This window comes from Euphorbia lathyris, chromosome 8 (assembly GCF_963576675.1).
Source record: "Euphorbia lathyris chromosome 8, ddEupLath1.1, whole genome shotgun sequence".
In the NCBI taxonomy this organism is placed as follows: domain Eukaryota; kingdom Viridiplantae; phylum Streptophyta; class Magnoliopsida; order Malpighiales; family Euphorbiaceae; genus Euphorbia; species Euphorbia lathyris.
The window spans coordinates 42,997,867-43,024,520 of record NC_088917.1 but is presented as its reverse complement, the minus strand read 5'-3'; the positions used below and the strand labels follow the sequence as shown (position 1 = coordinate 43,024,520).

At 34.9% G+C, this 26,654-nt stretch overlaps 1 protein-coding gene across 1 annotated transcript; it reads left to right on the top strand.

Annotated features, from left to right (window-relative positions):
* Positions 1 to 19,519: 19,519 nt before the first annotated feature.
* LOC136203170 (protein SAWADEE HOMEODOMAIN HOMOLOG 1-like) lies at positions 19,520 to 24,611 on the top strand. The gene is made up of 9 exons (XM_065994254.1): positions 19,520 to 19,693; positions 20,603 to 20,685; positions 20,880 to 20,925; positions 21,049 to 21,109; positions 21,579 to 21,642; positions 21,858 to 21,909; positions 23,879 to 24,022; positions 24,101 to 24,220; positions 24,300 to 24,611. The coding sequence occupies exons 1-9, from the start codon at positions 19,637 to 19,639 to the stop codon at positions 24,342 to 24,344; spliced, it is 672 nt and encodes a 223-aa protein (XP_065850326.1). The 5' UTR covers positions 19,520 to 19,636; the 3' UTR covers positions 24,345 to 24,611.
* Positions 24,612 to 26,654: the final 2,043 nt, after the last annotated feature.

Here is a 26,654-nt window from a genome sequence, read left to right as displayed (position 1 = left end):
AAAGATTGGGCAATTTCTCTTAGAATGACCTTCCATTCCACATTGGAAACATCCCTACTTAACAGCACCCTTAAGTTGTGTTGAGGCTTTTGGCCTCACAAATGATGGACTTGTATTAGTGGTCTTTTGAACTTTCTTTTTCTTCTTTTTAGGTTGGGTCTTACCCTTCCTTTTAAAAGAAGATGCAACCACTACTACAACATCATCTTTCTTTTTATCTTGGTCCATCACATTCTGTTGGTGAACAACCAGATTCTACAGCAACTGGGCCAAAGTACACTCCACTTTGTTTAAATGAAAGTTTGAAACAAAACCTCCATATGAACGTGGGAGCGAAGAAAGCACAAAATCAATTTGGAGTTCAAGAGCCATTGCAAAATCCAAATTCTTTAAAGATTGGATTAAATGTATCATTTCTCCAACATGATCTGAAACATTCTAGCTTTCTTTCATCTTCATCCTAAAGAGCTTACTTGATATCTTATATCTCACAGTCCTGCTGGTCTCACCATACAGGTCTTTTAAGCCCGATAAGATTTCAAAAGATGTTGCTATATTTTCATAATGCTTCTGTAATTCATTATCCATAGAAGCAATAATATAGCATTTGGCCTGGGTATCATCATATACCCATTTATCATATGTCTCATGTAAAGCCTTTTCTGCATCCTTTTTAGGGAATTCAGGCTTAGGCTTTAGAATTACATATAACAAGCGTTGCTGAGTTAACACAACCTTAAGGTTTCTCAGCCAGTTCACATAATTCGGCCCTGTGAGCCTATTACAGTCTAATATTGATTGGAGAGGTGTTGATAACATGTTTGGAATCAAAGAGTAACAGCAGAAAATATAGATTGATAGTCAGTTATATATTTACGGTGAATTAAAACGAACCAATATGACATGGACTTTTATCATAATGGTTTCCCACTAATTTGGCGAATCCTATACTTCTAAATATGAAACGATAATTCTTTGGAATGAATTACTAGTGGGTAAATCGAATTCTTATAAATTCTATTAGCTTATCCCTCAACTTCACATTGGTATTATTGGGACAACTAATAAATTCATAAGTTGACAACACTTGTCAATCACCTTGCACTATGCTGTGAAATTCAATTTCATACTTTTCTAGCTCCTAGTGTTTTAATCCTCAGTTTCCCTTTGACATTATTGGATTTCAACACTAGATAAATCCAACCCACTAGATCAGCAGATTATATTAAGCCCGAATCAACATTGCTCAGCTTCACATTGGCATTATTACAATGTTAATTGCCTAACATAAACCACAAATTAATTCAATGGGAATTAATTTTATAACAGCAGACAATATACAAACTAGACAGCTAAAAACTGCCTAAAGCGTGCCCGCGCCATAAATCTTGCAATCTGCCAGTTTGGTCATTTCTTCAATTTTGCTCCAAAATTACAATTTTCCTTGGTATTCCAAGACTTCAATATTTACAAACCCAAATTCATAAAAATTGAAATTTAAAATTATAACTATATGAGTAAAATAATAACAGAAAAAGCCTCAACAATCCATAATTATATCAATCTAGAGAACACAAAATCAATTAACTATAAAAGAACTTAGAGGGCTCTGATACCACTTGAAGGATTTGAAGCGGAAGCATGTTGGTATTTAGGAAACGAATTTCAAATTTTTCCCTAAACAAACAATCAGTGTGATCCTTGAAGGATTTGAAGCGGAAGCATGTTGGTATTTAGGAAACGAATTTCAAAAATTTTCCCTAAACAAACAATCAGTGTGATCCTTGAAGGATTTGAAGCGGAAGCATGTTGGTATTTAGAAAACGAATTTCAAAAAAATTCCCTAAACAAACAATCAGTGTGATCCAATCACTCTGATAAACAGTCAAACATCTAATGTTTGACATCAAATCCTTAACCAAGATCATTAAGTTCTTTAATAATCAAATTGATATTTATACTATAAGATTGGAAAAATACCTCTTGTAGATTCCAATCGGGTATTAAAGCTTCTCTAGTGGTGAAGTCTCTAGTCAGTCCACTAAGTCGATTAGATCAAGCCTCGAAGAAATTGATTAATCTTGCTCAAAATCGAAAACTGATCCCAAATATGATTTTTCTGAATCGGAAAAATCATGTCGCTATTATTTCTTCGTATATATATGTATATATATCTTTTATTTCTTCGTGTGTGTGTGTATATATATATATATATATATATATATATATATATATATATATGTATGTATGTATATATATCTTTTGATATATATACACGTTGTGTCCTAGTGCATGCTTTGTTTCAATCCAGGAATAGATTGAAACAAAGTGTATATATATCAAAAGATATATATATATATATATATATATATATATAATAAATTAATATAATAATTAATTATATTATTATTATTAATTTATAATATATAATAATAATTAATTAACAACTTAATTAATTACGATTATATCCTTTAATAATATCTTAGAGGAGTTAATTTAAAACACCTCTAAATTCCAACAGTCAACACTTGACTATTGTATTTGGAAAAAGCTATCAATTTAAATTGAGCAAGAATAATTATTTATAATTTCCTCATTTCAATTGAATATCAAAACAGTGTTAGAATGTTTTGTCAATCCCATTGACATATTCAATTGTGTCAATTAATTAATTAAAACACTTTTAATTAATCAATTTAACAAAAGCTAGATACAAACAACTTGTATGTGTGTGACTTTCTAGGTTCATCTTTAACCGGCATTAGAGGCATAGTACTAACTCTTAGTAAGTATGTCAGGAATCCAATTCCTTGTACTATAAGTGTATCTTATATAAGCTTAACTTATATTTACTTATAGTCCTCTAAAGGTCATGATCTCCAGCTAACATACTGCGCCATGACGTCCCAATTAAAGAATGAAGTTACTTGAAGTAAACTTATAATTAAACTAATTATGAACCATCGATCATAATTTTCATGCACTAAAGTCCTTTCATTAAAAATCCCGATCTTGACTAGAGTCACAAAGTGTCAAGCTCTAATCGTCAAAATACTAAGAAATATTGATTAAGTCTTTGATAAAATAAGACTATCATCAAGGAACCATTCCTTGATACTTATCTCATAAGATGAGTCTTATTGTCCTGGCCAGGAACTCATTCCATCAAAAAACCAATCAATAACTATCTTAGGATTTATCTCTATTTACTTAGAGTAATGAATCCTCTATTAGCAAACTCTTGTTACACTACACAACTAACTATAGTGATTCACTGCCGGATTACCAAAATTAAGATCCCAGTACAAAGCAGGAACAAACTATAATTACCTGCGCAAGAACAACTAAGTTTCCTCAAGTCAAAGGACTATATGCACTATTATGACCTAGATAATAATTATGTTGACTAGGAGTAAACCTTTGTGCAATTATTATCTAACGTCACAGTTCGAACCATTCACCTCTTTGAATGTCCACATATTTATTCTGATATCAACATATCAAACAGAATGAGATTTTCTGTTTCTGATTAATATCTCATACTAATCAAGAAAATAAACAGAGGTGATAGTCTAAGGATAGATGAGTGTCCAATTCATTATCCACCGACTATGAACATTTAAGATTATTATTTCACCAAAGAAATATATCTCATTATTATTAACTCTTAATAATATTATCTCTTTATAAATAATCTTTGGACTAATATATATATTTATTAACTAATTAAACAATACAAATAATTACACATGAATACATATTTTATTAACTGCCATTTGGATACAAAATTCACACTGTAAAATATACAAAAGGAATGGCCTAGGGCATACCACACTTACAAATACGATGTCAGGAAAGTGAAAGTTAAATACCGAAGTGCTCTCACAATGCTTCTGTATTTGCCTCTAGAAGACAAGCTGGGGCCAAGATCTTTTGAGAGAGTTGGTGTAGTAGCCATGGGTGTTAAAGTGGGTTTAGAGTGAATCATCTTCACCGTGTCAAGAATGTCAGCCACATACTTGGCCTTACACATGTGAATACCATCCTTCTCATACCGAATCTCAATGCCCAGAAAATATTCTGCCTTACCGAGGTTGCGAATGGGGAATTCTCGTTTAATGGCTGCAATAGTGCTGGTAATGTGTGCAGGAATATTGCATTCGATGATGATATCATCCATATAGCACAAAATGTAGATCAGTTTCCATACGTCTAATGAAGAGAGAGTTGTCAACCTATGATATCTTGAATCCAAGAAAGAGTAAGAACGTTCAGAGACGAGTGTACCATTCACATGGTGCTTGTTTTAATCCATAGAGATTCTTTTTGAGAAGACAAACATGTTCTGGTTTATCATGATCCTTGGTGATTGTTTCATAAAGAGTCTCGGATAAGTTTTTATGAAAAAAAAAAGTTAAGTTTTCCATTTTGTTTTATTTCTTATATTGGATAAATTATTATATTGGATAAATTACACCCATGACCATTGAACTTTATCCATTTTAATATTATAGTTAATAAACTTCAATTCTTAACGGTATGAGCACTGAACTTTACACTTTTTAACACCGGTTGCCACTCAACTTTAACTAACTCTTCAAAATAACCGTTAACAACCTCAAAATAAAAACATTCAAGAATTAAAGTTGTTTAGAACAACATTTACCACGAAACCACATTTTTTATTTTCTAAAATCACATTTTTTTAGCTTTCTCTCTCTAAAAATGCACACTATCTCCTAACCAAACAACACATAAATGACCTCAAAACGAAATTTTTTCAAGAATTAAAATTTTTTAAAATGAATTTTTTAGTTTTGAAACCGTCAATGGTCATTTTGAGACGTTGAGTAGCCACATGTGTTAAAAAAATGTAAAGTTCAGATCATACCTTTTAAAAATTGAAGTTCAATGGACACAATAAAAATTTGAGTAAGTAATTATAAGTTCCTTATGTTTTTACTTAACACACTAGTAAGTGCATCATATTATTATAAGGTCCTTAAGTTTTTTCTTAATCAATTCTTTAGTCCTTTCATTTGTTTTTGTAAATGAAAGTTTAAAGTTGCCCCTAGTTATATACATAAAAAATTATTTTTTAGTGTCAAAAATTAATCTAAATATTTTAATAAAAAATTTTAACTACATATGCTCCGAAATTAATATACATAAAAAAATGTATTATTTAATTTCTTAATGTAAATTTGTTGGTTGAGAGCTTACATATGACTCTAGAGGTCATCAGGCCCGTCTTAAACATTTGTGGGGCCTGTGCGAATACAATCAAGTCTTAATATAATTTTAAGCTAATATAAATTTTTTACTTAAAAAGTGTTATCCTTCTAACACTTTTTGAAACAAAATCATCAATTAAGTCTTCATATTCTATTTTCTCCAAAAGATCATTTTCAATCGCTATCAATGTCAATCCATTAAATCTTTCTAGTAACATCGTAGATCGCAAATAGGACTTCAATAGCTTCAATTTTGAAAAGCTTCTTTCTCCGGATGCAACAGTCACAGGAATAGTCAACAAAATTCTATATGCAATAATTGTATTAGGAAAACAATCTAAACCTTTCAAAAACATCAAAACACCAAGACTATCATTTTCAATAGGCATATCATCAACATTATCATTCTCAATAGGCATATCATCAACATTATCTTTCTCAACATTATCATTCTCAATTCGACATTAATTTGATCATTCTCAGTCGTTACCACATCTTCAACAATAACACTTTGATTTTCAAGAGGAAAATATGACTCTTTCGTAATGAACTTGTCAAGAGCTCCTCTTTGATACTGAATTAACACATCGATTTTTTTTCATACATTTTTCATATCTAGATTCATATTTTCTAATTTTAGGAGGCATAATTAAAAAAACTCAAAACAATGTTTCAAGTATTCAATATTAAATACAAAATAAATAAAAAGAACATACAAAATCGTAAATGAAAATGACAAATGGATCGAAACAATCTGGAAGACAGAAGCTTCAAAGTTAAAATCAGTAAAATACCACGCCACTCTCCATTTTCAGCCAAACAAAATTCAACCTAAAAAAAGTTATTAGTTTACAAAGAGAGAGAAGCAAATTAATAGAATTTAAGCATGTGTTGTTGATAATAAAAACAATTTATATGTTTTGTTGTTGATAATAAGAAACTAAAACTTTTGTCTTGTACTGAGATCTTTATAAACTGTACAAAAGGTTTTTGATTTATAATAATGATAATGAATCAATTAATTTAATAATTACTTTGAATTTGGGATTCTCAAATTTGTTGCAGGCATAAGACAAAACAACCTAGTGAAGAGGTGGAGTGGAAGAACTCAAAAGGAATAGAATAGATGGCCGTCTCAAAAAATGGATCGCGCGGCTGCCAAGGGTAGGTTGAAGAACTGTAAGTTTTGTTCTATTCTATCTAATAACTCATATATATATATATAATTCTAATTAATAAAATAACATAAAAAAAATTAAAATGACCCCTAAAATTTGGGGGCCCTGTTCCATAGAACTGCTTGAACTGGTCCATCTACGGGTCTGGAGGTCATGGGTTCGAATCACATAGGGTGGGGTGGATTGAGGGTTTTCCTTTCTCTTTAATGTAATCTTCATTTGTTTTTTTGGTAGAAAAGGAAAGGAAAGCAAAGCAAAACAAACAACTACACCGGGATTAGCCTAGGAAAGCTAACCCCAATCATATCCTCTAAAAGAAGAGGAGAAAGAGCGATAGGGGGAACGGTAAGGGTAGAAACACCTAACACCCCCTCATGGCCTGTCGTCGCCAAGTGATCTGCAACACGGTTCTGCTCCCGGAAAATGTGGCTGAACTCAAGGATATCAAATGAGGGGTTAAGCCTCTTAATAGCTTTAATAAGGTTGCGGCTATGAAGACCCATGGCATGACTACCCAAAATCATATTGATGGCCTCCAAGTTATCAGACTCCACAGAAAGCCTCTTAACACCCAGCCTAATCGCCAGCTGGATCCCAGAGAGAATGCCTCAGAGCTCCGCAGAGAATGAAGAACCCAAACCCAAATTCTGGGTAAACCCAGAAAGCCAGGCGCCTCCCGCATCCCTAAGAACACCTCCGGCAGCAATCTTACCATTACTGAGGCAGGAACCATCAGTATTCAGCTTCACAACCCCCTCTCTCGGCCTGCTCCAGCTCACGAGGTGGACATCACTACTCGGGGAAGATCTGGCAAGGGACTCACCTTTGAAACTATCAATAATAGAGGAGAGTTTCTTCAAGAAGAACTCAGCTAAGTTAGGCAAAAGCACAGCTTTATTATCAAAAATCTCCTCGTTCCTCCATTTCCACACTTGATGATAGATAATGGCAAAGAAAATGTCCTCATGCTCCATTTGTTTAATATAAGTGCATTGAGCACAACTTTTTAAAAAATTTATTTATTTATTTATTTATTAATATAGTATCTTTAAACAAATATCGTATTTTTTAACATAGTATTTTTTAAGGGTTAGGCTAAACTTACTTTGTTTTTAACAAAGTAAGTCTTATTTTGTTTTTTCCACCATTGGATGGTGATGAACTTTGATAAAGTAAGCTCATCAAATGGTAGAAAAAACTCTTGCCTGATAGGATACCCGAGAATCTCCTTCCTCCTCTTCGAGCTGATCCGATCTCGTAAACAAAAATGCTAGTTGAGGACCTCTTGAAGGGTAGCTGGTGATCCGGGCTGTTTCCCTCTCGACGATGAAGCTTATCCCCCATCGTCTCACTGGCCGACCCATTAATCCAATTAGCAGAATATTATAAATGGATCCCTTTTTTTGATTTGTATTGGAGATTGGGAATAGATGGATTTTCTTTAGGACCTTCATGACCCGATCAATTCGATTAGGTACTCGCCATCTATTTTTATTGTTCAACTCTTTGACAACATGAAAAAACCAAAAGCTCTGCCCTCCCTCTCTATCGATCCAAGGGATGGAAGGGCAGGGAGTAGATAGGAGTTAATGAATAATTGAAAAAAGCAATGTCAATGTCTGTGACTATTAAAATTTCATTAATCATTAACAAACAAAGAAAACACAGTAAAACTTACTTTGTCAAAAACAAAGTAAGCATAGAAGACACCATTTTTTAATATAGTATCTTAGCCTAGTGGTTGAGAGCTTATCTATGACTAGGGAGGTCATGGGTTCGAATCACATCCGGATCTGATGGGGATTTTTCTTTCTTCTTTAATGTAAACGCATTGTGCGCAAATTTATTAAAAAAAATATAGTATCTTTAAACTAGCATTAAATATTATTATTATTTTTCTATGATTTTTAAAAATCATATTTCGATGTAAACAATTATTTTTTTTACAATATTATAGTCTTACTTCTATTTTGATAATTTTTGAAATATTTTTCATTCATTTTTTTGTCAATAAATTTTACATTATTAAATTAAAATTTTATAATTATATAAAAATTAATAAATCAATTATTTTATATTGAAGATATTGTGATTATATAAGAAAAAAGGAAAAAAATAGACGTTTTATTATTAAAACATAGAGTAAAGAGCAATTTTAGTATAGTTTGACCATTAACTCAAGTATAAGGACTAAGGAGTTAACAAAAACAAAACTGGAGAACTATATAATTACTAGTCGAAAACATGTGCGATGCACGGGGTATGAAACTTTTCTATAATTTAGATAAATAAATAAATTGACATATTTACTTTTAAATAATTTTATATCATGCTATGAAATTTTTTTATAGTATGTATATTTGAAATTAATATATATTTTTTAATGATAATTCAAATTAAATTAATTTTAAAAATAATTGACTACTTTTTATAGAATTTTAACTAAAGATGAATGATTTATTTATTTTTACAAAATTCAATGATTTGTACTTTTTAGGAATTTTAATACATTTTCATATTCCAAATATTCTGTGAAACAATAATAATAAAATAGCAGATTAATTAAGAAATATATTAGAATATAATAAAAGACCAAAAATTGAATTAAACTATAATTAAAATTAAATATTATATTTACGATACAAAAGAATTACAATATAGGTTAAACAAAAATTGAATTAAACTACAATTAAAATTAAATATTATATCTACGATACAAAAGAATTACAATCTATGTTAAAATGGAAGCAAAATCAATATATTATTCTATAAATTATTACAATCAATACATTTCTAATGTTGCATATGAAGAAACTTTATCAATTCAATATGTTACATATAAAAAAAATAAAATTCGTAAGAATTAGTCACAAATACATCTTGATGATAATTATTTTGGTTGATGGAATTTCATGATCACCAAGTATTCGAATTCAATTATTCATTCTGCTACAATAACCCAATATATCTAATTGAATCAGTTTAAGATGATGATTTCTCCTATTTTCATCTCGTAATATCTTATTTGACTTCATTAATATTTTCTAATAATTATATATTCTTGAATTTTGTAAGTAAGAAAAACAAACAAAAGAATTGAAAAAAAATGAAGGGACGAAAAAGATAATTAGGAGAGAACCATCTTCCTCTCGGTTTTTTTTTTTTGAAAATAAGAGAGAATGTCGAGACATAAGCTTATAAAGATGAGAGTGAAAATATTTTTTGCCCATTAATTAAATATTTTATTTTTTCTTAATGAAGTATTAAGTCCATAAATTAATTTTAGTTAAATAGAATTAAATCGCAATTGTAACCACTCAGTACAAAAAAACGTTTTATAATTAATATGTGAAATTAATTATATTAATTAGAATCATTATGCTCAACATTTGAGAATTTGAAGAGATTCAAATAATAATATTTTCTTAATTAATATTTTTCAATAATTTGTCCTATGATCATATAAAAAAAAAATACAATCCATATCAATTAGCTAAACTCAAACTAAAAAAATGAGTGGATTTCAACATGTTTCGAATTAGAAAAATTAATCTAACTTCAATTAAAACTAAAAATTGAGTTCATAAAAAGCCGAAAATCTAAATTTTAGTTAGAGTTAACAATCAAAACGATAACACCTAGGAACATATACTAAAAAAGAATGCAAATATACAAAATCTTTATTTTAGTCATTTTGAAAAATAAATAAATAAAAAAGAAAACATGGATAAGGTAGCGAGAGGCATGGAATCTGGACAACGACAGAAATGGAATTTCATCTCTGAAAAATGAAACTATAACAACAATTGTTTAATAAAAATAAAACAACAACACAATTGAGAAAGCCAAAAATTGAGTTCATATAAAACCGAAAATCTAAATTTTAGTTAAGAGTTAGCAATCGAAACGATAACACCTAGCAACATATACTAAAAAAGAATACAAATTTACAAAATCTTTATTTTAGTCATTTTGAAAAAAAAAGACAAATAAAAAAGAAAACATGGATAAAGTAGCGAGAGGTATGGAACCTGGGTAACGACAGAAATGGAATTTCATCTCTGAAAAATGAAACTATAACAACTATTGTTTAATAAAAAGAAAACAACAACACAATTGAGAACAAAAATAACTAAAACATATGAAAAAAAATTTGAATAATTACCTTGAAAAACATAAGAATTTCTTGTTTTTTTTGACACTTTTGTGTTTTCCGGTTTTAGTTGTTCATGCATCTTCTATTTCTGTCGGATTTCTTCAATTGAAGTTATCAGTTTGGAAAAAAAAGACAAATAAAAAAGAAAACATGGATAAGATAGCGAGATGAATAGAACCTGGGTAACAACAAAAATGAAGTTGAAAGATGAAACTATAACAACTATTGTTTAATAAAAATAAAACAACAACATAATTGAGAACAAAATAACTACGACATATGAAAAAAATCAAATATTTACCTTCAGAAATATAATACTATCTATCGTAACCAATGAATATAATGGTGGAATACTATCTATCATGCTTTATATAGAAGTTTATCAGTGACTTTTGGATTTCATTTGCTTTGTGTTTTTTCATCTTCCCGTAACTCTTGCTTTCTTTTCTTATTTTAATTAATAGGCTAGTAATTATTTAATATATTATAAATATAAATTTGTTATTTTTAATTAATTAAATATTTTTAATCTGATTTTTTACTACGTTGACAACTTATCAAAAAGACCTCTAAAACACTTCTTCTCATTTCTCTCTGTTTCCGTAATTATATATAGTATAGATAGATTTCTAAAAACAGAGGGATTAAGTAGTGTATTATATAGAAACATGACCTTATAATTAGGGATAAGTACAAAAAAAATGTCTGTGGTATACCGATTTTGCGAACTCGAACCTGTGGTATTTTTTTTTTTTTTTTTGCAAACAGAGGTCTGTGCTAAACGCCGTTAGCAAACAGAGGCAAAATTGACTAACGGTGTTAAAATTCAAAGAGAAAAGAGTTAATTTGGTCCTTATATTTATTTATTTTATAAATTAACCTCCCTAATTATCTAATTATCACAAATAAACCCCAAAATCAAAAATAAAAATAAAAAATATCATCTTTTCCATTTCTTTTTTATATTTTTATTTTTCTTCTTCTTTCTCTCTCTTCTCTCTCTCCAATTTTGGAAAGTTGATGATCTTTAAATTTATCATTATTAATAATAATAAAAGAAACATGAGAAGAAAGCAATATAAAGATGGTGCTCAAAAGATAAATGGTTGGTTCCAGTTAAGATGGAAGCAAGCTCTGTGTTGAAGCAGTTACCAAGCTGCTTCAGCTTCAGGCTTCCCCATCAACTACCCAATTCCCATTTCTTATCTTTCTCTTCCTTCATTAATAAATCTCACTCTCTCATTATCAATCCCAGATACTCTTTTCCTTCTTTATCTCGGCAAAATCATCAATCTGTTTGGAATAGCAGCAATGGCGCCACCAAGCTCAGAACCACCACTTTCAAGAAGAGAAAAGTCCGTCGCAAGAACACTATTAGCATCGCCAAAACAAACACCACTAAATCTACCGATTCTTCTACTACTAGTACTAGTACTACTACTACTACTGAAAGTTCAGAGAGCGGAAAGGTTGTAATTGACGAAGCGAAGAACAAGGAGGAGAAGATAAATGTAAAAGCTTTGCATCAGTACAGAGATCTATTAGGGCGAAGAGATCTTGGTAAGACAATGGTGAAATGGTTAAGCCAGGGAATGAGGGCAATGGCGTTGGATTTTGCTTCAGTGGAGGCGGAAGGGGAATTTTTCGAATTTAGGCAGAAGATGGGATTGGAGACCATGATGAATGTCTGGCGTCCAGAATTTCTGGAATCAAAATTTTGAAAAAAAAAATAGAGGAGGAGGAGGAGGAGAGAGAGAGAGAGAAGAGAGAGAAAGAAGAAGGAAAATAAAAAAAAATGAAAAAGAGATGGAAAAGATGGTATTTTTTATTTTTATTTTTGATTTTGGGGTTTATTTGTGATAATTAGATAATTAGGGGGTTAATTTATAAAATAAATAAATATAAGGACCAAATTAACTCTTTTCTCTTTGAATTTTCACACCGTTAGTCAATTTTGCCTCTGTTTGCTAACGGCATTTAGCACAGACCTCTGTTTGCAAAAAAAAAAAAAATACCACAGGTTCGAGTTCGCAAAACCGGTATACCACATACATTTTTTTTTTATTTATCCCTTATAATTATTTACCCTAAAATTTTTATTATAGTTTTTGTCTAAATAAAATAAAAGTTTCTTTTTTTGGTAGAAAAGGAAAAGAAAAACGAATAACAACAAACTACCCAGGAATTAGCCTAGGGAAGCTAACCCCAATCCTATCTTCTAAGAGAAGATGAGAGATGAAACTAGGGGAAACATGAAGGGTAGTAACGCCTAACGTCCCTTCATGGCCCGCCGCCGCCAAGCGATCAGCAACACGATTCTGCTCTCTAAAAATGTGTCTGAACTCTACGAACTCAAAGGAGGAGCAAAGCCTTATAATAGCTTTGATGAGGTTGCGACTGTTAAGACCCATAGAATGATTCTCAGAAATCATTTTGATTGCTTCCAAATTATCAGACTCCACAGAGAGCCTCTTAACACCCAGCCTTTTAGCAAGATTGATTCCAGTAAGAATAGCCCAGAGCTCCGCAGAAAAGGAAGAACCCAACCCTAAATTCTGGGAGAACCCAGAAAGCCAGACGCCCCCTACATCTCTAAGCACACCTCCAGCCGCAATCTTACCGTTACTGAGGCAGGAACCATCAGTATTCAGCTTCACAACCCCCTCTCTTGGCCTGCTCCATCCCACGAGATGGACATCACAACACTGAGAGGCTCTGGCAAGGGACTCTCCTTTGAAACTATCGATAATAGAGAAAAGTTTTTTCGAGAAGAAATCAGCTAAGTTTGTCATAAAAACAGTTTTATCTCCAAAAATCTCCTCGTTTCTCCATTTCCAAACTTGGTGACAGATAATAGCAAAGAAAATGTCACCATACTCCATGTATGGAAGCAACTTTCCTCTAACACCATCAGAGAACCAGTCGACCTCAGAATGTGCCATGAAGGAAGAGAAAATATGGTGTGGGAGAATTTTCCTCCAAACCTCTTTACTATTAGAGCAATCTCTAAGAGCATGGCACAAAGTCTCAACATGACCTCTGCATCTACTGCAAGCTCCAGAATCAGTCAAGTGCCTTCTGTGCCTATCCGAATTAGTAAGAAGCCTGTCCTTAACACCCAGCCACAGGAAACTCCTAATACGGAAAGGAACTTTAAGGGTCCAAATCGACTTCCACACATCCGAGGGAGGATCAGATCTAAAGAGAGAGAAAGCTTCAAAGGCCGATTTGCAAGAATAAACTCCATTGTTAGTCAGCGCCCAACAGTGCCTATCCAAGTCTTCCTCTTGATTACTCACCTTCACTCCCCGCATTCTAAGGAGAGTCTCAAGGCTAAAGAAAGTATCAAACTTTGACCAGATCCAGTCCCCTTCCGAGTCAACCACATCGGCAATCCTCCAGTTGCGTATATCACTAGGCGGGGGGGGGGGGGGGGGGGGGGGAAGAACACACCTCAATTAACGGTTTATCCCCAATCCAGTTATCAAACCAGAAACTAATGGACTTACCATTCCCCACCTCCAGGCCAACTCCCGAGCAGAACTCATCAAACACAGCACTAAGTCCTTTCCAGAGGAAGGAACAATTAGCAACTCTCTCTTTCGGGCCCCCGAAGATTTTGTCTTTCCGATACTTACCACAAAGGAGGCGAACCCAAAGAGAGGAGGGGTTTTGCCACATACGCCAAAAGGAGTTTCATTAATAAAACTTTATTATTGTCCTTTGCTTTCCTAATACCCAGACCCCCAGAATCTTTAGGCTGGCAAACCTCACTCCAAGGCACAAGATGGATCTTCCTGCCCTCCGCAGCTTCCCCCCACAGGAACCTACGGTTAATCTTGTCAAGATCATTAAGCACAGGATCCGGAAGCTTACAAGCCTGCATGATGTGATTGGGAGCAGCACAATTAACAGATTGAATTAACGTGAGGCGGCCAGCGAGAGACAGAGTCTTGGCTTTCCAAGTGGCACACTTCGAATTAGCTTTATCCAAAGTCTCTTTGAAGGAGCCTTTAGACACACGCTCACTATGGAGGGGAACGCCCAGATACTTCCCAAGAGAATCAGTAAGAGGAATACTTGAGAGATCACTTAATCTCTTACAGACTCTCTGATTCATATTCTTAGAGCACATCATCCTAGATTTCTGGATATTAAGCTTCTGCCCAGAGGCCGAACAAAAACAATCCAGAATATCCATAATGACTCTCAACTGCTCCTCATTACCCTCAAGAAAGATAAGGACATCATCTGCAAAGAATAAGTGAGTCACCTGGGGACAGAAGCTGTTGATCGCCACATGGTGGAAACTCCCATTATCAATCGCATCCTGAATCAGGTGAGAGAGCCTCTCCATAGCAATAACAAAAAGGAAAGGGCTCATAGGATCCCCCTGACGGATTCCTCTGCCCGGGGAAAATTCCTCCGACATATCCCCATTGACCATAACTTGAAACACAGGAGAAGAAATACATACCTTAATTAAACTTCTCCAGCTGTCCGGGATTCTAGCTCTCTCAAGGCTCTCCATCAAGAAATCCCAATTAATTCGATCATAGGCCTTCTCTAAATCCAGCTTCAGAGCCACAATGCCTTTCCTCCCCTTCCTAATCTTCATCGTGTGGACCATCTCTTGGGCGATCACCACATTATCCATCATTTGTCTACCAGGCACAAAGCTACCCTGATTCTGACAAATGATCGCAGGAAGAATGCCACGGATTCTATTAGCCACAATCTTTGTAACAGTTTTGTAAAGAACATTACAAAGACTGATAGGTCTCATATGCAAAAAGGAAGAAGGCTTATCAATCTTAGGAATCAGAACCAGGAGGGTTCTATTAACCAGCTCAATATCCTTCGAACCACTGAACACCCCCAAGACAAAATTATAGATGCCTTCCTTCACTACATCCCAATGCTTATGGTAAAAGCCCGCCGGAAGACCATCAATCCCAGGAGCTTTAGAAGCCCCAATGCTGAAGATAGCTTGGTCAATCTCTTTTCGGGAAATAGGTTGAAAGGCCTCCTGACTACAATCCTCACTGATTAAAGGAAATGTAGCAATAGAGTGAGCCCTCTCCAAAAGAACAGGTTCCTCTTTGAACAGCTCTCTGTAGAAATCCAGGGCTAAGTTCCGAATAACCTCATCTTCATAAACCCAATCACCATTAGAATCCTTAATGGCCTCAATTCTATTTCTCTGCCTTCTGATCAGGGTAGAGAGATGGAAGTATTTGGTATTACGATCCCCATCTCTAATCCAGGACTTCCGAGACTTCTGGAACCAAAGGAACTCCTCCTGCCTAAGCACAGCCTCCAGCTCCTTCTGAAGGGTTCTGAGGAGGCCCTCAAGGCTATGATCAAACCTCCCCTCCAACCTGCGTTGAATGCCCTCCATCCTCTTTAATAACTTGTTCTTCCTTCTGATAATATGCCCAAACACATTCCTATTCCACCCCTGCACCTTATTCCTGAACCCTTCAGCAGCTTGCAGTACATACGAATGAGGTCTCCAACTCTCATGAACGAACTCTTTAAACTTAGGATGGGACTCCCAAGCTAACTGATACCGGAACAGTCTCTTACCCCTAGGATGCTTACCTCTCAAAAGTCTAAACAAAATAGGACAATGATCCGAATGACGGAACGGGAGGTTCAACACAGAGCACTCGGGGAAGGAAGTTAGAGCTAAAACATTAGCGTAGACTTTGTCCAATCGAACAAAAGTATTATTACGCTTCCAAGTGAATTTATGACCAGAAGCCCCCAGATCGGAAAGCCCACATAAATCCATACTATTCTTGTGATGCAGACAGCGATTAACATAATGATTGGATCCCCCTCTCTGATCACTCATAAAGGCGATATCATTGAAGTCACCCGCCACAAACCAGGGCTCCGAAATGCTGACACTCATAGAATAGAGAACCTCCCAGAGCCGTTTTCGATTAGACAAGATAGGGTCAGCATACACAAGGGTAATAAAAAAGGAAGTATTGCCGGAAATACTCACTTTACAATGAATGAACTGCTTATCCATGCTAAGAATATCAAAATGAATCCGATCTGGCCTCCAAAAAAGCCAAATCCCCCCAGCCCGGCCAGTTGCCTCCGATCTAACACAGTGCCAGTTCTTAAACTTCTTAACCACCTCATCTGCTTTCTCACCACTAATCTTAGTTTCCAAAAGAGCAAAACAAGATGGATTAAACTGCTTAATAAGATCATTAATATGGATACGGGTAGCCTTGCTAGCCGCACCCCTAACATTCCAAAATAACAAATCCATAGAAAGGAGGACAACTGACCACACCCCTACCCTAAGCTAGGTATTTACTAGGGGCTCCTGAGAGCCTTACCGAGGTACCCCCGGGCCCCCTCTTATCTGGAAACGCCAAAGTGTTAAGGCCACTTTTTTGTTTTCCTTTAAGCTTTTTCATATTAGTTTTGTTAACTCCCATAGATTTCCCAATCCCAGGATCAATACCATGAACAGGAATACTAACCTCATTTGAATTCTTCATCCTTCTAGCTGCAAGGGTCAGGGTCCCCCCCTGGGCTTCATCCTTAGAGACAAAAAGCGGGTTCACAGATTCAACCACCTTCTCGACTGGATCTACAGACTCTAATCCTGGAATACTCTCATCCATATGATTCTCATCTTGGTCTGACTCTTGAACTTCCTCAATCATCAGGGCCCCAAATCTGGACCCAGGCAAGGCTACTGAAGAAACCCCAGCCTCCTTTCTAGCTTTGAGGACAGGCTTCTCCTTGACATTTGGAATAACAGTAGCTTTAGGAGAAAGGGACTTAGAATTTGTGTTGATATCAGGAGGACGATTGTGAACCACTGCATGTTGATTCCTACGTCTAGCGGGCCTCTTTGCCACCATCCAGGGACCAAAGTTCCCTTCATACCCCTGGTTCCCTCCAGTAATCCGCACACTACTCTCAACCCTCTCTATAACAACCCTCTCCCTTTTAGGGCAACCCTCCCGAGAATGACCATACATGCCACAATCATAACAGATGTTATGTAAACCTTCATACTCAATAAAGAACACTTTATCCTGAACACAGAACTTAGAAAGTAAAGGTTTAGCCAGATCAACATCTATACATACCCTAGCAAACTTACCCCTAATGGCCCCAATTGTAGTCTTGTCCACATGGTGGACCTTACCAACCAAACCTCCTATTTTACTCAGAAAGTTTTCACTGTAGTACTCAATGGGAAGGCCCGGGAATCTTACCCAAGTCAAGATCCTGTTAACCGAACAGTCGTGAGGATTAAAATTAGGAACCCAAGGCCTTAAGGCCAAAACATGATTGGAAATGATATATGGGCCTCCCTTGATAACCGAATTATAATCCTCAACCCTAGTAAATTTAATGACATAGTAGTCATTTTCCAGGTCAGTAATACTGACTTTACCTTTCCTTGCCCACTGCGCTTGTATTCTTTGGGCAAAATAGTTAAAACTAATTCGCTTACCCAGGACAGTAACAATCAAAGACACCTTCCACTTCTCTCTAAGCTCACGCTTCTCTGCAGCGGAAAGTCTAATGACCGGACAGAGAGGATCCTCCTGGCCATTATCTTCCTCATCAGAATCCGAGAACATATCATCAGAATCTCCCACCATTAAAACTTCCTCTAAAACCGGCTCTTCCTCAGCCACCCCCATGACCGTGTCCTTCCAAGAGTTTTTACCAATCTCGCTCATCTGAACCCTACGTCTGGGGGAGACCGTCTTCCCATGAGCTACTCCTACAACACCCACCCTTCCCGAATTATTAGAAACATCCAGACCCGAGGCAGCCTGCCTCCCCGTCGTAGCCCCTGCCTGCCCCTCACAGCCCGGAGGAGAGGATCCCGTGCAAGGCACTGCGCCGACAGCCCCAGCCCACTGCCCGACCGAGGAGCCGGCAGCGCCTGGGCAGTGCCCGGCACTATCGGCGCATAGCCCTGCGCCAGGCACCCCCGGCCCCACTTCTCCCCTCGAGATTGGGGGAGCCTTGCCCCCGGCATCAGAAAACCCAGCCGCCCGTATCTCCCATTGATCCGCACCCAGCCGCAACAACCTTGTCGAATCTGCCGCCTGTGGATCGCAAAGATCCGTCCCCAGCCGCACGGGCGGCGCCCGCGAGAACCCTGCCGACGCACCATCCATGCCCACGAGATCCCTACCGACGCCCCTGGATTCCCCTGCCTCCACCCCGCCAAGCGCCCCGCCCCGATCTACACCAGGTGCACGCTCGCCGCCAACAAAACTTGCCTCACCCTTCTCGCCCCAAACCACCAGGCCACCGCCCCCTTCCTTGCCGCAAATCCCCTCCAGATCCGACCCCCCCTCGCCGGCCACAGCCCCCCTCTCCCTAGATCTATCCCTAACACGCTTTACCATGAACCCTAGCCGAGAGAGAGAGAGAGAGAGGAGATAGATCTAAAAGAGAGAAAAAGATCTAAAAGAGAGAAAAAGATATAAAAGAGAGAAATAGATCTGAGAGAGAGAGGATAGATCTAAAAGAGAGAAAAAAGATCTAAAAGAGAGAAATAGATCTGAGAGAGAGAAGATAGATCTTAAAATTCTCCATCTTCATAAAAATTCTTCACCATGACAACAGATCTGAGAGAGAGAAGCCAGATCTGAAAAAGAGAAGATAGATCTAAAAGAGAAAGAAAGATCTAAAAGAGAAGAGATAGATCTCAAAACTCTCAATCTTCATAAAAATTCTTCACCATGACAACCGATCTGAGAGAGAGAAGACAGATCTATAAAATAAAAGTTTCTATATATTTGTATTATTTTTTTTTAATTTCATTCCTACAAAAAAGAAAAAAAAATCTAACCTGTACGAAATTCGCATAAAAACAACGCTTTTTCTATTATTTTTCTTTTTCTTTTTCTATTATATAAAAAACAAAATAGCAGTTTTTCTTATTTCCATGCTCTGACTTCGTCACTATCCCATCAACGCTCGCTCTTTTCTTTTTACACGGGAGAAGAGGGTTTAGGCCTTTCTGATTTCAATCCTCTTTCTTTTCCTTTTCTAGATCACTAATGGATCGACTCCGTCCTAGGCAGCGACTCGTATTCTCTGGATTTACAAAGGCTGAGGTGTTTTTTTTCTTCTTCTCTTGTTCCATCTTTTTAGTTTCTGTATCCGTTATTTCCCTAATTTTCCATTTCCCGTATCGATTTGGTAGGAGTTATGACGATTGATATTGTTTCTGTTCCTGTATTTTAATTTGCTTAACTGTTTGTAAATTTGGTGGTTGGGATTGATTGTTTACAATACAGAAACAGTCTCAATTTAAGAAATTGTAAGTGTATGGAACTGTATTTCAATTTCTAATTTCAAGATTTTTAGCCTTTGTTTGGGAGTTTGTAGGTTAATGGAGGTGAGAGTTAAAGGAGGTAATGGAAAGGGAAGGGAAGGGAAGGGAAGTGATGGCAAGGAAAGTTAAAAATTAACCTTGTTGGGAGTTTATAGGATGTAAATGATGTTAAATATTTAACTTCGTTTGGGAGTTTAAATCTGTAGCGGAAGGAAGGTTAAATTTACTCTGCCGAGATAAGAAATTTTAAAAAAGTTTACGTTACTCCCATTAACCCCCAATTTGGAGGTTAGAGTTTGGAGGTTAGAGGAAGTAAACATTTAACCCCACCCAAATAAGGTTAACTTAATACTTAACCTTCCATTACTTCCATTTACTCCCATTAACCTCCTCCCAAACAAGGGCTTAAGTACCCTAATAAATTGAAGATTCTGATTATCAGCAACCTTAGCAAGTATAATTGTTTCCAAACATGCGTTATCCTCTTAATGTCAGTCTGCTCTTTTGATTTCCTGGCATTGATTTCGATGATGCAAATCCTATTCTTCCATTTACTGCCCAGGTTACCTCCTTCTGGATATGGATCCCTTAGAATCTAAGATTTGGAAGTTAATTGCTCCCTTAGTTATTATTTCTAATGTAGCATTTCATGATAGGTAATTTTTATTTTTCTCATTCATTGGAATAGGTTGAGAAGATGGAGAATCTACTAAAAGAATCAAAGCAACTGATGAACAAGGATTTTTTTCAAAAAGTTGCAAGGAGTTTTAAGTGAGTTTCCTTTTTACATTTATATGCATAGTTGTAGATAACTTTTATTAGGAAACTGTAAATATACAGCAAAGCAAATTTACTGGCTATTCTAAAGTTTAAAAAGTTCTACTTGTTGTGTAACTTAAACAAATATCATGGGACTTAGTGATTTTGGGCTTTATTTCTTCTAATTTTCTCTTATGTCAATGCAGTCACTCTTCTGGCCGTGCTGGGAAACCTGTCATTAAATGGACTGAGGTTTTGCATTCTAATCACTTTTATCCTTGTTTCTACTGTTTTTATAGCTGTAGTTACCAATTCATTCAGATGGTTCTTGTTTGTATCCATTTGTAAGTCTATTATTCTTTACATGCTTCTCAGGTAGAAAATTGGTTCCAGAAGAGGCAAAATGATTGCCCATCTAAGGTGGATTCTTCAAAAGGTTATACTCCTTACCATAATCCTAACTAGGCAAATGAAAATTCAGTTTCCTAAAGGTGTTTCTGTTTCCTCTGTAGTTCAATATGATGATCAGCACAAAAAAAAAAAAAAAAACCTGAAAATGCTAGAATGTTATGGCTTAGTAGTCATTTGCTGATTGATTGTTGGTTTTTTAGGCATTATTTAGAGTCATTAGATTACTGAACAATTATCCTTAAGTCATTGCTTACTCTTTTGATTAGACTATGTGTTGAATAAGCAATGGTGGAAAAGATACCAAAATGTTCTGAAGTGAAACTCCACTCTTTCCACATCATCAATGTTTCTCTTTTAGTGGCAAAGCATGTACTGTCTCTGCTGTCCTAGCGGTTATATCTGCCTGTGTTTTTTAGAGATTCATGCATGCTCTTCTTGCATAATCTTCTGGATGATGGTCTTATTTCCGATTGGTGAAATGTTCTCTAATGCAGGAGATGAAGCCCCTGATTTATCTGAGTTGGAATTTGAAGCTAGATCATCAAAAGATGGGGCATGGTAAGCATACGAGTAAAAAACCTTTTTCTGTTTTTCTGATTCCTAGTATAATCTTGCTTGTTAAAATATGGTGAAATTAAAAAATAGACTATTGTGGAGCTGTGGGTTTTTTCCTTCATAGCCATTCGATTCAGGGTGCAGAGTGAATGTTTTAGCTTGCGTTTATGATGGGAAAGTTGCTTGCTTCATGTCTGGAATTTCTTTTGGATTTGCAGGTATGATGTTGATACGTTCCTATCTCACAGATTTCTTCCATCTGGTGAAGCTGTAAGTATTTAAGATTGTAAAATATTGTCTTTTCTTCACATAATGGGATTAATCCCTTATTTAGGGTAATTTTGAAAAAAAATTACTCTATTGGACCTAGTTGGGAAATATTCCTCTAGAAGGGGCTATTTCCCAACCAGGGTTAAGAAAACTATTTTTTTTATTAATTTATTACCCATTAGCCGTAATGGGCAAGTTGTTAACAGGAATCCTCAAAGGGATTCCTGTCAACAACTGGCCACTGCCCACAATTTTTTTAAATTCAATATTATAAAAATAAAATTACATTATTAAATTATTGTTTTACAGAATTTTAATTAAAATTTAAATTTGATTTTATTTAGAGACGTTAGGATTAAATTTGTATAATTTCATACGTTAGGACTGAATCTGCATGGTTATTAAGGTCCATTTGATCAAAACTGTCGTTTGAAACATTGAAATTAAATATTGACTGCATTACTAACGTATGAAATTATGCAAATTCAATCCCAACGTTTCAAGCGAAGTACAAATTTAGCCCTAATGTATGAAATTGTACAAATTTAACCCTAACGTTTTAAGGGAAGTGCGGATTTAGGCCTAATGTATGAAATTGTGTAAATTTAACCCTAACGTTTCCAAGCAAAATCAATTTTAACCATGTGCTATCGAAAATTTGAAAATACTTGTTTGACTGTTATTAAACCCTACATCGGACCTTCTAAACCAGTTTATCGATAAATTGAAGCAATTTCATACTTTTTTTTGTAACTATATTAATAACACAGTAAAATATTTTAGACAGTTTAAAAAAAACTAAACATGCCACATATAAATTAATCAATTTTTGTAAAAATTATTTAAAATATTTTACTGTATTAATGCACTAAATATTTTTTTTTTGTTAGTAATGCACTAAATATTTAACCTTAAAGTTTCAAAGCAAGATCAATTTTAACCATACGTTACCGAAAATTTGAAAAGACATGTTTACTGTTATTTATGGAAAAACTGTTTTAGAAATTCCGATGTGGCTAAATAACCGTTAAACAAGAGACTAACCCTATAAATTTGCATAATTTTATACGTTAGGGCTAAATCTTCACTTCATTTGAAACGTTAAGGTTAAATATTTAGTGCATTACTAACAATTTTGGGACTGTCTAAAATACTTTACTGTGTTATTAATATAGTTACAAAAAAAGTATGAAACTGCTTCAATTTATCGACAAACTGGTTTAGAAGGTCCGATGTAGCTAAATAACTGTCAAACAAGTATTTTCAAATTTTCGGTAGCACGTGGTTAAAATTGATTATCCTTGGAAACGTTAGGGTTAAATTTACACAATTTCATACATTAGGCCTAAATCTGCACTTCGCTTAAAACGTTAGGGTTAAATTTGTGCAATTTCATACATTAGGGCTAAATTTGTACTTCGCTTGAAACGTTGGGATTGAATTTGCATAATTTCATACGTTAGTAATGCACTAAATATTTAACCTCAACGTTTTAAACGAAGTGCAGATTTAATACTAACATATAAAATTATGCAAATTTAGCTCTAACATTTTCAAATAAAATCAAATTTAAATTTTACTCCATAAAACCAAATTTCAATAATATAATCTTATTTTTATTTCTATAATATTGAATTTAGAAAAAAAAATTGTGGGCAGCCACTGCCTAGTTGTTGACAGGAATCCCTTTGAAGCTTCCTGTCAACAACTTGCCCATTACGGTGCCAATGCCGCCGTAATGGGTAATAAATAGTAAAAAATATTGTTTTTTTTAAACTCTGGTTGGCAAATAGCTCCTTCTAGGGGAATATTTCCCAACCAGGTCAAAATTACCCCAAATAAAGGATTAACCCCACTTAATGCCTGTTTATTACATATCCAAAGTATGCAATCAGTGGGAACGGGGGATGCATGATGTGGAAATTGACAAAGAAGTAAATAATTTGATGTATTTTGTGATTTGTTAAAGGAAGTTCATGTTAGATTTGTGGGATTTGGTGCGGAGGAGGATGAGTGGGTGAACATAAAAAGTGCAGTTCGAGAACGGTCAGTCCCGCTTGAGCATTCAGAATGTAAAAATGTGCAAATTGGAGATCTAGTATGCTGCTTCCAGGTGAGCTTAATTACTTGATACATCCTGCAAATAATCAGCAGTAGAGCTTATTTTTGTTAAAATGTATGGTGAAATTAGGAAAGAAGAGATCAGGCAATATACTACGATGCTCATGTGATAGAAATTGAAAAGAGAGTGCATGATATTAGAGGTTGCAGGTGTCTCTTCTCGATTCGTTATGATCATGACAATACTGAGGTAACTACTCTTTGTTTTCCTTTCCAGCTCAATACAGGGTTAGTCTGCTCTGCTCAAACTCCCCTTTGTTTTCTGGCAGGAAAGAGTCCGATTGAGGAGGTTGTGTCGCAGACCAACAAATTAGGGTCTCCGGAAACAAGAAAAAGGCAAAATTTACTGGGCAATATTAATATTGTTGGTTGGCTACTTGGCTGGATGGATTGACATCTATGTTATGTGTTTCTGCATTTCGTGTCCGTTTCCTTTTTTTGTTTGAAGGCTATTTATGAAGGTTATGTTTTAGAAATAACGTTTTTTGGTGGTGGTTTCGTTTCCGTGCAAAATAGATTGACATTCATTATGACCCTATTTGGTAAAAAGCTTTTTGGAGTAAAATTAGAGGTTTGAATCACTTTAGAGTTTTTTACTAATCAAATTTCTAAGTGTTTGGTGAATAGATGTCTGAAATAGCTTATTGGGTTCAAAAAGCTAATTTTGAAAAAACTGATCTTATGAGTTTTTTCAATTAGTTTATTGTTCCATTTCATTTGAATGACATTTTTACTTCTAATTACTACATTTTAAAGTTTTATCATATCTTTATTTAATTAAATTTTACTAACTAAATTTACATAATCTGCTAGTCGGATTAATTAACTAAAAAGTCTAACATCTATTTGTCAAATATGCCTGGACAAGTCAAGTAGGGGTAGCATGAATGTAATTTGTTTTCTTTTTCCTAACATGAATTTTCCTTAACATAACATAGTCATATGATTGATTAATCTGTTTATTAGCAAAACAATTTTAACCAATAGTTTGGGATCGATTAGTTGGAACTTGGAAACCAGTTTTTATTACTTTAGATACTTAGTAAATAAATTTGAGAATATTAAATTATTTTAACTAAGAAATATATTCCAAAAGTCAATTTAGGAACAAATGAACTAGGTTCCTGAACTTCTAAAATCATTCCTTGCAACATATAATTTTGAATGTTAATTTAATTAGGTCTCTAATTTTGAAAAATCATCAATCATGTTTTGAAAAATTAATGTTGAAATCGTCAATTACAATCAATAATAAAAAAATTGATTCGATTATTTTATATTTTTAATTTAGTTTTTATTATTATTTTTTAATATATTGATTTTGGTTCACAGTTCAATTTCAGTAAAACAAATCGGTTAAACCAAAACACTTTTTTCATAAATATTATAATTATTTTGGTTGGGTTTAGTATATAAGAATATAACAGTTGAAGTTGTCTAATTGGCATTTGCAACATATTTTGAGGATCTAGAAGGTTAGAGATCTAAGGTATTAGAATGTCTAACACCTAATTAACTAAAAAAGTAAGGGAGAATTACTAAACTGATCCCTTTTAAGAGGTTAGTTTACATTTCTAGCCTCTTTCAAATTTTTTTACAAGACTAACATATTTCAACAGACAACTTCCATCTTTGCCCTCTCATCTTCTTCCTAAACAGCTAATGTATTAAACGTTGTGATAGGAAGAGGAGGAAGAACGATAAGCGACGGCGGCACACTTAGGTGGAGAAGCGAAAGGCGGAGATAGGAAGAGAAGGAGAAGCGAACGACGAGGAGAAAGAAGGAGAAGCGAATGGCGGCGATAGGAAGAAGAGTAGAAGAAGGCGAACGATGAACGGAAGAGGAGGAAGAAGGCAATCATTTTTCCGGCAATCTCGTTCCAATATATATTGTTTCTCTTTCTTTTTCATGTTTTTCCTGGTCGACGAACCCCAAAAACAGTGGCATTGTTATATGAAAATACATTTTTATTGGAATATCAGTTTCAGATTTTTTCCCAATAGTGTCGATATCTGTAGATATCTACAGATTGGGACGAGATTGCTGGAAAAATGGTCGCCTTCTTCCTCCTCTTCCGTTCACCGTTCGCCTTCTTCTCCCCCTCTTCCTATCGCCGCCATTCGCTTCTCCTTCTTTCTCCTCCTCTTCCTATCGCCGCCTTTCGCTTCTCCACCTCTTTGAGTGTGCCGCCGTCGCTTATCGTTCTTCCTCCTCTTTCTATCGCAGCGTTTGATACGTTAGAGAGATGAAGTTCTGTTTAGGAATAATGAGGGCAAAAATGGAAGAATTTGTTTAAATATGTTAGTTTTGGATTTTTTTTTTCAAAGAAGCTAAAAATGTAAACTAACCCTTAAAAAAAAGCTAGTTTAGTAATTCTCCCAAAAAGTAAAAATTGAGCTTAATTTTGATTCTTTCTAATCTAGAATCACAGGTAACTCATCAAATGGGGTAACTCACCAAGTTGGATTAAAATAAGAGATTTAAGTCACTTTGAAATTTGGAAAAATTACAAAACTAGGTCAAATGGGAGGTCCATTTACATATTTAACCCATTTACTCAACCTATTACATATCTAGACTCATTTTGTGTGACTTTCCAAAAATACCCCCAATATTTACGCGC

Bases quoted from the DNA above. Each gene is read 5' to 3' on its own strand.
- LOC136203170 (XM_065994254.1), top strand. From the start codon at position 19,637: ATGGATCGACTCCGTCCTAGGCAGCGACTCGTATTCTCTGGATTTACA. The intron at 19,694-20,602 runs GTGTTTTTTTTC...TCATTGGAATAG, and splicing joins CTGGATTTACAAAGGCTGAG to GTTGAGAAGATGGAGAATCT. The intron at 21,643-21,857 runs GTAAGCATACGA...TTGGATTTGCAG, and splicing joins TCATCAAAAGATGGGGCATG to GTATGATGTTGATACGTTCC.